General features: G+C 40.9%; 1 protein-coding gene across 1 annotated transcript; it reads right to left on the reverse strand.

The window, feature by feature from the left end:
- Nucleotides 1-14,707: 14,707 nt before the first annotated feature.
- On the reverse strand, nucleotides 14,708-16,533 carry LOC143616482 (GDSL esterase/lipase At2g23540-like). Its single transcript, XM_077089298.1, has 5 exons — nucleotides 16,278-16,533; nucleotides 15,965-16,095; nucleotides 15,640-15,888; nucleotides 15,026-15,281; nucleotides 14,708-14,937 (listed from the first exon to the last, which is right to left on the reverse strand). Exons 1-5 carry the CDS (start codon nucleotides 16,531-16,533, stop codon nucleotides 14,708-14,710), a joined length of 1,122 nt encoding a protein of 373 aa, XP_076945413.1.
- Nucleotides 16,534-17,558: the final 1,025 nt, after the last annotated feature.

The raw sequence follows: 17,558 nt of genomic DNA on the forward strand, positions 1-17,558 counted from the left end.
GAAAACTAATAAAAGAAAATCTTTCAACAAATTATAGGACATGGACGAGGCTTTGTAATACACGTTCAATTGACATAGACCCACGCTCTCTAATAAAATGAAAATGAGGATGGAATAGTCTTCCTAAATTTATATCATCTGTTTTTTTATATAGGACTACAGGTTGAACCAAAACAAAATACATGTTTTCATACCTGTAAAGTTTCATTCGTTGGATTGAATCCAATACATACAATATAACGGTTCAAAATCACAAATGAAACTAAATATGTTACAAGTATGATAAAAGAACCTAAACCGTCTAAATGGTCGGTCATAACGTTATTAGAAGTATTGCACAAGAAACTTTCTAAAATTAAGAACTGAGATAGTACAAAAATGAATTATAACCAGGGTACCAGACGGCCCACACCTTCATTAGTTGTACCTACCAACTGGTGCTTCCAAAGAAATTTAATTTGTTTTACCGTAATCAGCTTAGCTTGGATTTTCTCAATCTCTCAAATCTTAGGGTTATATCTAGTGTTGTAGAACTTGTTAGGCGTTAGTCAGGTGATGGAGTATGGATTTGTGATTGATCGGGATGTAACATCCTAAATATTATAATGTTAAATTATAATATTAAATAAAGAATTCGTTAAGATTGTCATGTGTTAATAATTACTTTAATATTAAAATAAAGGGTCACGTTAAGTTATCGGGTGTTAACGTTTAACTAATATTAAAAATAGAAAGGATCATGGACTTAAAATGGATTAAGATGGTGGGATGGGCTTAGGTCCATGGGCCTAAGGGGTATAAATACTCTCTTAAGACATCCCAAAACCCTAAATCTCATTCCATCCTTTCCATAATTTCTACACACACTCCAAACACACAAACATATTACTATAAACGGCGTCAAGAGAGAAGGAAAGAACCCGAGACCAAGAATCAAGCAAACTAAAGATAGATCTTTGATATATAGATAGATACAAGGTTCAAGATCTATAAACAAGCTAGCCGAAACCAAACGAACCCATAAAGGTATCTCTTGAATTTAAAGTTTATGTTTTAATAAACGTTTGGCCTTAAAACTTAAAATTATGGTAGTTCGGGCTAAAACGAAATATAAAGTAGTGAACTTGATGGTAAAAATGAATGTAACGAACCCGAAAATGGAAACGGCTCGTATATGAAACCCTAGATCTAGCTTTAAATATTTTAAACTTAAAGATCCCAACTTTATAAATTCCCGGGTCAAGTCTTAGCCGAGAAGGAGTCGTGGGAGCGTTTACGGGTAGGATAACACCAAAGTAAAGGCTTGCGGACCAAAAAGCATAAATAATAAATGGACTTGGTGACCATCACGTGGCCACTATTCACGCACCCACTTGCAGCCCATATAAGTCAATTACAGGTCCTTCACTTGGTTAATTTTAGTAGGACTCGATTACTGATGACCGTCGTTTGAGTCAATCAAAAACCTAATTATTCTAAATAGTTAGAGCAAGTAGGGTATCATATCACAAGAAATATGTGATCAATGTATTCGTGTAACAGATTTCTAATTATGAAGTGACTGATTTTTAGTGCTGATCACACAAGCAATTTTAGTAAATATAGAGAACTAAGCAACGAACAAATAAACGAGTTGTAAACAGTTAACAAAGCAAATCACACCCGGGAATTCAAGTAAGCAACCAACAGTATCTCATGCAACCTAACAGATTAATTATTAACGGTTAACTACAGACTGATCAACTAGACAAAACCTTAGGCAACAATAATTGCTTGACACACGGCACTGATTATCAAACGGTCACTGCCAGTGTGACTCAGTTAAGGGCAATTATATGCTTTGTCGTATTCAACCTAATCAAACAACCCTATGATCAATTATTATAGCAACTGGTAACTAATCGTTCAGATCAACGTAAACCTAAACCGATTGAACACACAGAAATACTAAACCTCAATAATCATAGATTAACCATAAACAATTATACATAAATGTTCTTAGTCACATGAGGAAACTGAAATTGTTACAAACTTTACATCCCAGGTATGATTCGGAGAAGACTAGCCGAGCATCGTCATCGATAGATCTTCAATTATGATGAGGAAGGCCATTAGGATTGATCAAGAGATGATTGGTAGCCCTGGAATTCACCCAAAATCGCCTAATAGCTGCTGCTGGTCGTCAATCTTGATTAGGGTTCGGAAAATAGAAGATATAGGTAAAAATCCATTTTTTCACGTTTTTTAAGACCATCGCGTATCGCGATAGCCGTAGACCCTACCTTTCGCATACCACGATCAAAGAAAACCTCATATTTGGATTCCTCTCGTCGAGAAACCCAAAATTCATATATTATAGGTCCCGTAACTCATTTTCTAGCTCAAGATATGCTCGTTTTACTTCATGGTCGCACTTTGTCAACCAATCTTGTTCAGTTTTAGCATCGGCTTATGATTTCTCATCCATGCTCTTCCCGAATCCTTGTAACACTTTCCAAGACATCAAATCATGCTTCGGTCTTCCCGAGATATCATTCCATGCTCGTACAGGTCTCCCATTTAGTATCTTTAACGATCAATTAACTAAAATACAAAAGCACGTATGAAGTACCAAAGTTCTAACAATATATTCAACAAAACTACATAATCAATACACTAATATATATACAAATACCCGACCATCAATTACAACAGGTGGTCAACTGTATATGTATGACTCGATCACAATACTTGATATATATACATATATACCCTCGAATACAATCCTTAGAATAAATAGACTCGCATACAATTTAAAACTATGGACTCGAATACAATACATACACATAAATCGCTTACACTGTGAACTCGCATACAAAATCGGAAAATCGATTACAACTGAACTCACAATCTGAACTTCGCTCACTTCTTATCAATTACAAACCCTCATACTCGATTACAATGGAAGTCAATTACAAAAGAAACTGATTTCATTGTATATATATTACTTTGTAATCGATCTCAATGAACATCGATTACAAATAAACTCGATTACAAACCTGAAATCGATTACATTAAAATCTGAAGAAACACTAAGTGACCCCGACAGATTAAGGATAATCTTAGGGTTAAGTAGATGTTTCCCACGAGGGTTAGGTCCGGCAAATATGGCTATTCTTCTCAACCTGCAAAACAGACACCGTAAGCTCGTCACTGAGAAGGGGGGGGGGGTTCCTCCTTGTGACCACCCTCCGGCGTGAGAATCAGACTAGGTTGCTCTGAATATAAGTGTATATAAAGAGAAATAGCTAGAGAGAAGATCTTGATACCGTTCCAGGGTGTTGGAGTATTTATAGCCGAAGGTAGGTTTCTAAGCAGGTACGGCCAGCTGTATATAATATTCCTTTTCCACAAACTATGGGCTACGTTCGTGCCATGATGGGAGTTGGTGGGTAGACAGCGGCTGATAGTGACATTTTGTACTGGAGCGTGCTCCTCCTCGTACTATTGTCAGTGAGCTGTCACCCTGTGATTGGTTCATGGGTTGCTTTTGTCAGATCTTGTCTATTTGTCCATACCTTGGTAGGTATAGTACAAAAGATCTTCTAAAAGCGTACGGACTGGCTCTTTTGGGCGGGAATATTCCCGCCCTGCTCATTCCTTATTCAGGTGACATTACTGAAGTATAAGAGTTAGTGTCTTATACGTGTAGCCTTACTGTTAGTGCGGGTAGCCTTCCTTCTTGGCTTGTACCCACAGCTGCGGGGACAGGCAGGGTACTGTACCAAGGGAGGCTTTCCTGCGGGGACAGCTGGCTTACTCCGTGTAAGGTCTTCATCTCTCTGAGCATGGTGGGTCCTGCGGATCCGGTTGGTCTTTGCGTAGACGTACCTCTTCAAGGTGAGTCTTGTGGGTCCAACTGGGCTTTGCGGGAACCTACCTCTTCAAGTCCCCCCAGTCCATTGTTCTTCTCATGAATTGTTAATAAGTGAGGGGAACTTTTGGACTTTAAGCAAGGGGCTTTAAAAGGGGTTTTCGTTTTTTAAGGTTCTCCGTGGGGATTTTTCCCGCAGTTTTCCTAATGTCACTTGCAGAAAATTCCCGACTTTTCTGCCTGATCTTTGGGTATGATGCGGGTAGGTGTGTAACCTCTTCGCAAGTTGGGAGCGTTGAGTTTCACTTGTGTAGATTCTCCACGAGGTTTTGGTAGTTTTAGGCATAGTGATCGGTTGTGTTAAACAACCAATTCCACCTTGAAGCTTCAAACAATCTAGTTCTCAACGTTCCCGCCATGCGGGGGTGTTATTTCTCTTTCCGCAAGCATGGCCCATAAGATCGATCTTCTTGGCTTCAATTCCCTGCAAGTACTAAGTATGTGAAGGGTTTCGCCTTGACACTGTACCCGCACTTGTCTTATGGTTTCTTGCTTTCCAAGGTAAGGCTATAAGCATCAATGTGATAAGAAGAATCATTTCCATTAGAAGTGGCTCTAGGCCTGTTCGTTACAAGTTTGGAATTGATCTACATGTAGCATCTGCGTAATTGAGCTCCATTCCATGTTCTTGGGATGGGGGTTCCATCGAGCCTTTCGAGCCGGTATGCGCCCTTTCCCAGAACTTCTTTAATAATGTATGGCTCTTCCCAGACCGGGGCCAGCTTTCCTGGGCGCTCCTGGTTCGAAGCCTCGTTGTTACGCAGTATGTAGTCTCCGACATTGAAGTTGCAGAGTTTCACCCGCGTGTTGTAGTGCTTTTTCATTTGTCGCTTGTATTTCTCTTCACGCGCTGAGGCTAAGTCTCTGCGCTCTTCGGTCAGCATAAGGTCTAAATGTCTTTCCGCCTCATTGTCTTCTGGTTGAGTTATGACTCTTGGTGAGGGTAGACCAATCTCGATTGGAACCATGGCTTCAGTGCCATAGGTGAGGCTGAATGGGGTTTCGCCCGTGCTTGCTTTTTTCAGCGTTCTGTTTGCCCAAAGGACATATGGAACTTCGTCCACCCAGCCGGATCTATGCTCCAAGAGTCTTTTCTTTATGCCGTCGACGATGCTCTTGTTTGCTCTTTCCACCTCACCATTACCCTGAGGGTGTGCCACTGAGGTAAAGGTGTGGGTGATTTGAAGCTCTTTCAGCCACTTTTGTAGCTTCTGGTCAGCAAAGTTGGTGCCGTTATCGCTCACCAAATTCTGTGGAAGTCCAAAAAGACAAATAATAAATTCCCAAATATATTTTTTGATATGTTTTGCGGTTGTTTGGGCTAGGGGTTTTGCTTCTATCCACTTGGTGAAGTAGTCGATGGCTACCACTAGGAACTGAACGTTCCCTGCTGCTGTGGGAAATGGGCTTGTAACATCGATGGCCCACTTCTGGAATGGCCATGAAGAAGTGACTGGAACAAGTTCGTTTTTCGGGCGATGCGTGTTGGGTGCGTAGAGCTGGCAGGACCTACATTTTCTGATGTAGGTCAGCGCATCCGTGTGCATCCCCGACCAAAAGTATCCCGCGTTGTTTAGCTTAGCTACAACAGCGCGTGGACCTGCGTGTACTCCACAGATGCCTTCGTGTACTTCCCTTAGGAGGTAGTCGGCATCTTGGTCGTCAACGCATCTGAGGAGTGGGCCAAGAAAATTACGCCTGTAAAGTATGTCATCAACAAGTTGATAGTTCAGTGATTTACAACGTATCTTTCTTGCCTGTGTCTTTGACTCTGTTAGTACACCCGTCGCAAGGTAATTTATGATTGGCGTCATCCATGTTTCCGTGCCGGTTTGGATGACACAAATTTCCTTGTGCGGGACTGATGGTGCTCCAAGAAGTTCAACGCGGATGTCCTTTCCCAAGTGGGTGAAGGTTAACGATGCAAGCTTGCTTAGCGCATCCGCAGATTTTTTTTCGCTTCGCTTGATGTGCACAACTTTGCAATCGTTGAAATCGCGCATAAGGGTTTTTGCTTGTGCGAGGTACAGGGCCATTTTGTCGTTCACGGCCGTGTACGTCCCGTTTATCTGGTTGGCTACTAGCATGGAATCCACGTGGGCTTCCAAGTTTTTCACCCCCATCTTACGCGCAATTCTTAATCCGGCCAAGAATGCTTCGTACTCCGCTTCGTTATTCGTACTTGGGAAATCCAGCCGAATAGCGTAAGTGTATTCTTGGCCTGCTGGGTTAGTTAGTTTCAACCCTGCGCCTGAACCTTCGTTGTTGGCTGCTCCATCAGTATAGAGTTGCCAGACATCGTTAATGTCTTGTGCTGGAGAGGGTTGAGCCTCTTCCTGGCACTCTTTTTCCCGCAAAGCGGGGACTTCTGCAATAAAGTCGGCCAAAACCTGGCCTTTTATGGCTGGTATTGGCTTGTACTTTATCGCGTATTCTCCCAACTCAATTGCCCATTTGACTAGGCGCCCTGACAACTCAGGTTTGCCTAGAACGTTTGCAAGTTTGAAGTTGGTGAGAATGGTGATTGGGTGGCCTTGGAAATATCGTCTTAGCCTGCGTGAAGCCTGTACAAGCGCTAAGACTAATTTTTCCAGGGTGGAGTACCGGGTTTCCACGTCTGTTAAGACGCGGCTTACATAGTAGATGGGCATCTGGATGCCCTTTCGTTCTACTAGTAAGACTGCCCCAGTTGCCCTGTCTGTGGCGGAGAGGTAGAGAATTAATTCCTCCCCCACTTCTGGTGCTGTGAGTGTTGGGAGTTCGATCAAGCGTGACCGAATCTCTTGAAAGGCTTCTTCCGCTTCTGGTGTCCAGCAGAAGTGCGTTTTCTTCAAACAATTTCTCAATGTTGACACGAATGGGAACGACGTATCCGCCTGGTTTGCCAAAAAGAGGTTAAGTGCGACTAGTCGTCCATTCAGTGTCTGAGCCTGTTTGATGGTAGTAGGTGATTCCATTTTCATAATGGCTTCAACCTTTTCGGGGTTCGCTCTGAAGCCATCTTTGGTAACGATGACTCCTAAGAACTTCCCATCTTCCATCCCAAAGGAACACTTGCTCGGGTTGAGCTTCATGTTTATCTTTCTGAGCGTGTTGAAAGTTTCTTGGATGTCTTTCAACATCGCCTCTGGCTCGAGGCTTTTGATGACCAAGTCATCCATGTAAACCTCCAAGTTCCTCCCGATTTGGGCATGAAACTCTTTGTCCATCAGGCGTTGGTATGTGGATCCGGCATTCTTTAGTCTGAATGGCATCATTTGGTAACAAAATGTGTCATCGGGCGTCCGAAATGCGGTTTTATCCTGATCGTCAACAGCCATGTGGATTTGATGGTACCCTTTATACGCATTAAGGATGCATTTAAGGCGAAACGGTGCTAATGAATCTACCTTAAAGGTCAATTTCGGGTAACGGGTAACAATCCTTGGGGCATGCTTTGTTTAGGTCTTTAAAATCTATGCACATGCGCCATTGTTTGTTGGATTTTGGTACCATGACGGGATTTGCAACCCATGTTTGATATTTACTAACGCGTACGATGCCTGCGTCAAGGAGTTCCTTGACTTGGGTTCTACACGCGTTAGCCTGCTCAGCACCCATTACGCGACGCTTTTGTATGACCGGCGCAAACGCCGGGTCACACTTGAGCTTAGTCTCAGCCTTACTTCGAGGTACACCAGTCATGTCAGCTGATGTCCACGCGAAGATGTCGGCATTTTTTTGCAACAAGCGTTTGAGTAAGGTGCGTGTGGGATTAGTGATCGTTGGGCCAATGGTAACGGCCTGGTCAGGGTATTTGCCATTGAAGGCCCATTCTTCTGGCTCAGAGGTGGTTGGTTTAGCCATTTTTGGTTTGGGTTTAGATGAGACAGATGCGATGCATACCTGGGGAATGCCCGTGATCATAGCGACGCCCTCAGCTGTTGGCCATCCCATCATACCATGGACCGAAGACACCACGGCATTAAATCTTGCCATCCCATCTCTCCCGAAGAGAATGTCGTATGTGTGGTGTGGCTTCCTCATTACAACGAAGTCCACGTCTTCTGTGCGGGAGTACTTCCCGTCCGTGAGAGTGACGGGGAAAGATAGGATTCCCAAGGGGGTGTTTGTGCTGCCGTCGAACCCTTCCATCGAGGCGTAAACTGTTTCTAGGCGTTCTTTGTCTTCGTCGTCTAGCTTGTCGAAGAACTGCCTATACATGACCGTTGATGAAGCGCCATTATCAGCAAGGGTGCGGGAGGTGATGTAGTGCCCCAGCTGGCTTTTGATGACTATGGGGCCTTCTTTGTTGGGCCCCCCTGGCACACGCGGGAAGCGCACTTCTGCTTCCTTCCACGCACTTGGCTCTGTTGTTCGTCGTTTTCTTTCTCTGATGTTGCCGTGAACCATGTGAATGCTGATGTCGACGGGCTTCCGTCCATTGCCCTTGTACCGATTGTCTTTCCTCTCTCCGTTCTTGATTGACGCCACGAGGTGTGTGAGTTTCCCATCTTTGACGAATGTTTCGACGACATCCTTCAAGGATGTGCATTCCTCCGTGGTGTGGCCTTTTGTCCCGTGGAAGTCACAGCATTTGCTCTGATCAGCGTTTTGACGCTGTCGGATTATTGGAGCTTTTGGTCATGGGAGCTTCTTGGTAGCAAATATCTCGGTGACGCTTTTGATGAGTGGCGTCCATCTGGGATTCCGGTTCGACGACTGCATGTTGTCCCTTCTGCCTAAGAGAGGGCGAGAGCTGGATGAGGTGTCAAAGTTTACCCTTGACTGCCAAATACTAAGCTTCCTCTTTTTGTTTTGTCGGGCGGTACGGACGTTATTTTCTCTTGTTCTCTGGGTGTAGAGGTTTGTGCTCTGGGGAAGATTTCTACCCAGTTGCTTCTCCGTTTCGGCAAAGCGTTTAGCTGCCGTCATGATGGCATCCCACGTGGGTGGCATGTCGTCTTTACCTATCAACGTGTGGATGAGATCTGGGTACTCAGCGCCCTGGATGAAAGCGGCGAGAACAAGATCTTCGCTAATAGTGCCCAGACTTAGCTTCTTTGAGTTGAAGCGAGTGATAAAGTCTAGCAAAGATTCGTCTTCTTCTCGGATGCAGTTGAGGATCGTCCATTGCTCTTCAGTATATTTTCTTTGTTGACTGAAGTGCTGGCTGAATTTGTGCTGGAAGTCTGCCCAATCGTAGATGTGGTGGACCGGTAGACGATCAAACCACGCTCTGGCTGCCCCGACGAGCGTCATTTGGAACATGTAACACCATGTGGGTTCCGTCCAATTACTGACGTTGCCCCCGCTATAAATCTGTTCATGTGATCGTCCGGGTCAGATATGCCATCGTAAGTGCCTATGTTGGACATCTGTTTGGCACTCTTTGGAGCGATTGCTTCCGCAATGTCCCTTGCAAATTTGGACGTTCCCGCATTCGCAACAGTTGGTCTGAAAGTTTTGGAGAAGTCACGTGGGTTTCCCCCCGTGTTCTTTGGTTTGAAAGTTTCTTCGAAATTTCTTCTCGAGTGGAAGTCTGCTTCTTTACGCTTCCCTTTCGCCTTATGACGTGGGTTTGCGTCACTGTCAGATTCTTCCCAATCTTCATCATCCACATACTCGCAATCATTGCTCATGTTGAGCTGTTGTCGAGTGCTTCCGAATTTGTCATTGGCCTGTTGGAGTTAACGCAAACGTTCGTCCAACTCGGCTTGGAATTCTTTCTGACGTGCTTCCGCCCAAGCTTTAACTTGTTCTGGTGTTTGTCGGGGAAGTCTCGTCTGTTGTTTCCCCAACTGGGTATCAATGAATCCCAGGAGAGGATTGTTTACTATACTTGCCCCGGCTTGGGTAACCGGGGTAGTGTTCGTAACAATCGTGTATTCACCGGTGTCACCCCCAGTAGCTGGGGTTGTGGTTACCGGAGTTTCTTAGTTACCCGGTGGCTTTGGCATCAGAGTAACCTTAACCATCTTTCCAGAAGTTTGAAAAAACTGAGAAAAAGAAGAGTAAGTTCTAGCTTAATGCACGGATGGCGCCAATGAAGAAACACTAAGTGACCCTAACAGATTAAGGATAATCTTAGGGTTAAGTAGATGTTTCCCACGAGGGTTAGGTCCGGAAAATATGGCTATTCTTCTCAACCTGCAAAACAGACACCGTAAGCTCGTCACTGAGAAGGGGGGGGGGGGTTCCTCCTTGTGACCACCCTCCGGCGTGAGAATCAGACTAGGTTGCTCTGAATATAAGTGTATATAGAGAGAAATAGCTAGAGAGAAGATCTTGATACCGTTCCAGGGTGTTGGAGTATTTATAGCCGAAGGTAGGTTTCCAAGCAGGTACGACCAGCTGTATATAATATTCCTTTTCCACAAACTATGGGCTATGTTCGTGCCATGATGGGAGTTGGTGGGTAGGCAGCGGCTGATAGTGACATTTTGTACTGGAGCGTGCTCCTCCTTGTACTATTGTCAGTGAGCTGTCATCCTGTGATTGCTTCATGGGTTGCTTTTGTCAGATCTTGTCTATTTGTCCATACCTTGGTAGGTATAGTACAAAAGATCTTCTAGAAGCGTACGGACTGGCTCTTTTGGGCGGGAATATTCCCGCCCTGCTCATTCCTTCTTCAGGTGACATTACTGAAGTATAAGAGTTAGTGCCTTATACGTGTAGCCTTACTGTTAGTGCGGGTAGCCTTCCTTCTTGGCTTGTACCCACAGCTGCGGGGACAGGCAGGGTACTGTACCAAGGGAGGCTTTCCTGCGGGGACAGCTGGCTTACTCCGTGTAAGGTCTTCATCTCTCTGAGCATGGTGGGTCCTGCGGATCCGGTTGGTCTTTGCGTAGACGTACCTCTTCAAGGTGAGTCTTGTGGGTCCAACTGGGCTTTGCGGGAACCTACCTCTTCATCCAGGACGGAACTCACAATCTGAACTTCACTCACTTCTTATCAATTACAAACCCGCATACTCGATTACAATGGAAGTCAATTACAAAAGAAACTGATTTCATTGTATATATATTACTTTGTAATCGATCTCAATGAACATCGATTACAAATAAACTCGATTACAAACCTGAAATCGATTACATTAAAATCGCATACCAATCTGACAAACTGAATTCGCTACAATCCAATTCGATTACAATACTACATCGATTACAATCAACTATTACCTGAAAATCGATTACAATTCAACTCGCATACAAAACTGAGAATCGATTACAATTAAATTCGTATACAAACCTGAAATTCGATTACAATCAAACTCGCTTACAATCGGGGTTCACTATCACTCGAATACAATCCAAATCGATTACATTGTAATCAAATATCAGGAGATTCAATTACAGTAAGCCTAATTACAAATCGATTACAATAACCACAGGTCGATTACATTGAAATTCGGTTACAATTTAACTCGAATACCCTGTGTACACCGGCTTACATCCTAAGCTCGATCTCAATTAAACGAAATGAGACTCGACTACAAGAAGTTGTCTCTATAACCAGGCAATATCATCATCATCGATTACTTTGTAATCGATTCTGGGAACTCAACTGATGATAGCGGCTTTGGGGTTAAGAACAAAAAAAAAAAAGAAAAGATGAAGAAGAAAGAAAACGATCTGTAGGTTAAAAAGGGAGGTTGGGCCTTATTTTATTCATCAACACATGGCCCAATCCACGAGCTCCTGGGCCCATATCAGCCAAAACTTGTTTTTGGGTCGGGCCATATTTTAATAAATCAAAGACCAAACCTGTTTATCTCGTTAGCAAAGCCCGATAAATATAACGAACCAATATAACTTAGTTAGCCCCGGTTAACCCCGCTAATCAAGTTAAATAGTTGAACCCGAGTGTATACGCTTATACATGTAAAGTCATAATCGCTTACATGTACATATAAGGTTACACATGGAAACCCGCGTGCATAAGATCACCCGTGTTTCGTATACATGCACACACATATGTTTAAATGTGAACAAACTTATAAACACATGACGGGAAATCGATAAAGAAAAGACTAAAATAGAAATTAAAAATATTAAATAATTAAAAGACTAATACTATAGAAATTAATAAATAAAATAATCTAAGTAAATGTAATCCAGGCAAACCAATAGATTATACTAGACTTAGTCATTTTGGCAAAAGATCGTATAGGACGAGTTTTAATACGTGTACCCTATATACAGTTAGCAGGGCACAATTAAAGAAGGGAATTACAATAAACGGAGAAAGAAACGGGATCCAGGTGAGTTTCTATCCCCATTTCTGTGTTATGTTTTCGAGGCTGTGTGCGTACTCGATATGAATGTTAATACATTTATCCTAAGTGATAAGTGTATGCCCTATGTGATTATGTGAATGGTAAGAATGATTGTTTGTCGGTACGTGAACGATCCTCGGATATTGTACGTACTGTCGAGTTATAATGCTATGTATGAGATATGAATGATATGTATGTACGTTATGGATGAATGTAAGAGATAGAAAGGTAGAATGGGACCGGACCCTAATAATATCCGAGGTAGAAAAGGGACCGAGCTCTTCTAAATCTCGAGGCAGAAAGGGACTGAGCCCTAATAATACTCAAGGCAGAAATGGGACCGGATCCTAATAATATCCGAGGCAGAAAAAGGGACCAGACCCTAATAATATCCGAGGTAGAAAAGGGACCGAGCTCTTCTAAATCTCGAGGCATAAATGGACTGAGCCCTAATAATACTCAAGGCAGAAATGGGACCGGACCCTAATAATATCCGAGGCAGAAAAAGGGACCGAATCCTAATAATATCCAAGGCAGAATAGAATAAAGTAAAGTAGAATTTAAATTATGAAAGTAAGAATGAAAGTATGTAAGTACGTATGTAATGTATGTTATGTGATTAACTAGAACTCACTCAGCGTAACTGACTTTTAGTATGCACGCAGGTGAGTAGGATGAGGCAGCTCGCTTGAGGGGAACACGTGGCATTGAATAAGAGGCTGGCATCGGAAGACTCTAAGACGTGTTATGTTTAATTATTTAGTTTTTGAAAGACAAGTTGTTTGTTTAAGAAAAGTTTGGATTGTTATAAAATATTTTATGAAAGTTTTTATATTCCGCGAATGTTTTTATTAACTCTGATGAATAGAACTACGTGAATGAGTAAATCCAATGTCCAAATGTGAGGTACCGGTAATGTGACCTTACACGGGATTAATTGGATTGGATTTTATATGTAATTTTTTCAAATATACATACATATATACATCAAATTATACATATATAAATATATATATATATATATATATATATATATATATAATTTTCAATTTTGATCAAATAGCGATTAATCGGCGACTAGTCGATGGGGTACCGACTAACGATCAATTAATCAATAGTTAATCAATGCCTAAGCACAAATTTTACAACCATGGTTATATCATACAAATGATCGATGAGCCCTTATGACACCACAATAACCATGAATGTGTTTGTTGTACCATATTAATCTTTCGTGTATTGGGTTGGAGCTAAAGCTAAATGCATCATTGAGAAAAACCCGACCATAGTCACATAAATCGCTGGCAGACCCACGAATTCTGTATTGGTACGTTGTGTACCCAATCGCAATTCGCCGGCGTCCCGGTCGCCGGAGAATTCGCGACTTCAAATTCCGGTACGTTTCGATCCCTAAAAACCTAAATCGCGATTCAATTGATGCTGGTCCATCGCTCTTATTGATTTTGAATTCGCGATTTTACTGAATTGAAAGAGGAAGAAGGAATAGATAGATGAGGAAGATGGAGAAGAAAGAAAGAGCGGCTGTAATGTTATGTTATTTTAGGGTTTTAAAAGTTTAAATAATTTAAACTTAGCTCCCTATTTTTAATACTTAGTATTTAGTCCTTTAAGTTTATAAATGTTTACATAAAATCTATTAAAAGTGTATAATTAGTTTGTGTATTCTAATAATTAACCCCCTCTATTCTCACTAGTTTACATTTGATCCTTAATCTTATATATTTATACATAAAAAGTATTAAATAAAATTTATAATATATATAAATTATAAAAAGCTAGTTTTTTATTTGGGTGCATCGAACCGAACTACATGGTACACCGTACCGGTTCGTACCGAAATGAACCTACCTCCTCCGTACCGAATTCGTCTAGCCGAGCGAACCGCGTACCCGTACCGGAGTGTACCGCGATTTATGTGACTATGAACCCGACACATGGTTGGATTCTCATTCTTAAATTGTTTTACTTTTTATCTGTGTTATTCTACTTCAACAATACAAAAAAATTGGGTTTTATGTATTATTTAGAAGAAAGAATTACTATCTATGTCTCTGCGGTTTATGGGCGGAGACATGTCGAGTCCCTCATTATGCACCACTAGAAAATCACAGAACATAATCGGTTCATTTTAAGTTTGAGGGCCTCAAAGCGCCCAACCCACAAATCATAGGGACACAAACACTAATTTTTATTAAAAATAATAGTAACAATTTGAAGGTTATTTCCGTTAAAAAAAATATTGGAACAAGATAAAAGTTCCTCTACCAATGGTGATTATCTTCTGCCAATTTTTTAAAAAACATTAAAATGTCTATTTATTATGTAAAGTCAACAAAATAAAAACTTACAATAAAACAATATAACAAGTTATAATAAAAAAAATTCGAAGAGATTACAAATTCAATTTTTCCATCATTCCCATGGAAACACATGCTCCATTTTACATATACATATAATCCCAACTACAAAATCACACAAGCATCCACAACACATTAGCAGTTGATCGTTGATGGTAACTAAAGACCAAGATCCCGAAGCTCCATAAGAGTCATTGGTGTCACATATTTTGAGTTATCTTCAAGCAACTGCTTCGCAATAATCAAATTAGCAGCTTCACTAGGGTGATAAGGATCCCAAAACACATGTTTATCCCTGTCCTCACATAAACTCGACGTCGGACCACAAGGAATAATCCCCGCATACTGACCTCCATTCCCACAGCATGCTTTGTGTGCCGTCTTAAATCCTGCAACATTAATTCAACATGTCGTGTTACAAAAGTTGTTTGGAATGAAAACAATTATGTGAATCTATCAAATTGATTGATATCTTACCGTATTTGTCATAATTTGTGATGAGCTCCAGGACTAAATCGTAGACGTTAGCATGAACAAATGTAGCTCCCGGAAGGTTATCGTTCAGTTCTGCAACCAAATCCTTCAGTTTAGCGTTGTATCGAAGCGCTAGTTGATTAGGCAACGCTACACACTCGTTCTCCTTCAATTGATTAATCGTCCTTTGGTATGGAATGCATCCTATTGGTCCCACATTTCCGATGATGAACTTTCGTGCATCCAATTGATAAAGTCGCTGAAATCAATTTTGGAAACAGTAGCATAAGATTATACAGTTCATATAACTTTTAAAAAATATATATATATAATTTTACAGACTAAAAATAGAACATGTCACGTCATGCGAGTCATATAACTTATAACATAGCATGCCACGACATTATTTAGTTTTGGTAAAGTTATATAGACACTACACCTCATATAATATTTTATTCAATATATATTCAGGCTACCTATATATTTTCACCATATCATATGGGTCATATAGGTTATAAGACACCTCGTACGATATGCTGAAAATGTTATAAAGTACACGCATAGTATGTGACTGGTGTGTGGATAGTATGTGAGTGACGTGAGAGCATAATACTTACGGTAAGTTGTGATCGGAGGTGACTAATGAGATCATTGACAAAAGCATCGGGTGTCTCTGAGACCCGAGTTCCAATCGAGAGAACAGGAAGCAGATAATTGTTAAGGAAGTCATTAGATCCGATTGTGATCGAGAAGATTGCTTTCTTCATGATGTGTTCTCTCGCTTTCTCTGCACCGAGGAGCTTATAGATCTGTTTCCTCGTGATGTTGAAGTAATCGATCTGGATGTCCATTGATAATCTATTAACCTGTAGAACACATTTAATTAGACTACCATTACAAGAAACGAAAATTCTGTTGTAATGTTTGCAAGCTGTAACTTACAAAAATTTGCCCGGTGGCATTCATAATTCCTCCACCACCAGAGGCATAATTCACACCGTACAATATAGCTTCTCCGGTGGTGTTCGGATCCAGATATGGCGCCGCGTAGTGTTGTTGCCCTAGTTCCTCTCCTATAAACAAAGCATAACATCAATTTAGTTATACGTCAACTGAAAAAAAAATACAGTAACGGACCCAGGATTTTTTTTTATTAGGTGCGATGGAGGTTGAACAAAATCTTTTAAGGAAAGATGGGGATTTTAGCGTATAAATAACACAAATTCTAGCATAAATAATTGAGGGTGGATCATACCGACAATGTCTCCGATAGTTCTACCATTGGTATACCGCCCGGTAGGTTGTCCTCCGGACGGTTTAAAATCAATCCCGTTAGGTTTGATGTTAGCTTTAGATAACGTTTGCAAGAAGTTATTATTTCCGGCATCCACCAACGAGTCGCCGAAGATATAAGAAGCCCCTCCGTCAGTACCGTCAGCAGCCACGGCTACCGTAAAAGCAAATAACAAAACCAAAACTGCTGCCTTATAATAAACATCCTTAGGATCCATTAATGGTAGCTATAGGATATAACTATAGATCGCAAAATAAAATGGGAATTGAATGATTGAATGAAGGGTATAGAACAATAGAATGAATGAAGAGGTAATCAAAGGTTGATATATATATGTAGGTGAAAATGGAAGTGAGTTTGGTGAGAAGAGACGGAGGTTGTTGATCAACCATTGGTGTCATCAATGTCTTTACCTGTCTTGGACTAACTGGAATATTGCCAGGATCCGTTGCCTGATAAAGCAAACTATGCATACAAATGTCTAGGGTCGTGTAGGTGTTGTATCATATAAGGTTTTATAAAAAAAAATTAACGCCGCATGCATTACTACGTGACACGTGGATGTTATTTTGTAGTTTACCAACTTCCAAGTTCCAAGTACCAGAAAACAATCCAAGCCGTTCATATTTGACAATCCCCATTCTGGCTAGTGCTTTAGGCCAAAATCAAATGCAAAACCAAACAAATCCGAATAAATAATTTTATATACGAGCAATATATGTACAACTGTACAAGCATTGAAATTTGTTTTACAAACTTTTATTGTATTTTAGTTTTCTATGGCTAAATTATTATTGAAACTTTAAAAGTATAGTTAATCATAATGATTACTTTTAATTTTAATTATATAATATTATTTTTTGCATTTAAGATTCTGATTCTATTAAGAATTGATGCCCCATGCATTACGACGTGACACGTGGATATTATTTTGCAGAATACCAACTTGCAACGTACACGTACCAGAACATAATAAGCCGTTAAGTATTTTACAACCTCATTCAGGTTGACGCTGTAGCCCAAATCAAACCAATAAGCCTTAAATCAATAAAATGATATATAAAAAAAAGTCATAAAAGTAGCAATATTCGGTAACTTGTGTTTGCAAAATAAATAAAAAATCAATAGAACACCACGTTTGTCAAAATCATAAACTCAAACTCGATGCATGATCACCTAAGAGTTCATATGTGACGAATTTATTTAATTGGCACTTTAATTCGGGGATTAATTCGTTAGCAT

This window comes from Bidens hawaiensis, unplaced genomic scaffold (genome assembly GCF_021521415.1).
Source record: "Bidens hawaiensis isolate Kalapana, Puna unplaced genomic scaffold, B.hawaiensis_p1.1 tig00047569_1, whole genome shotgun sequence".
NCBI lineage: Eukaryota > Viridiplantae > Streptophyta > Magnoliopsida > Asterales > Asteraceae > Bidens > Bidens hawaiensis.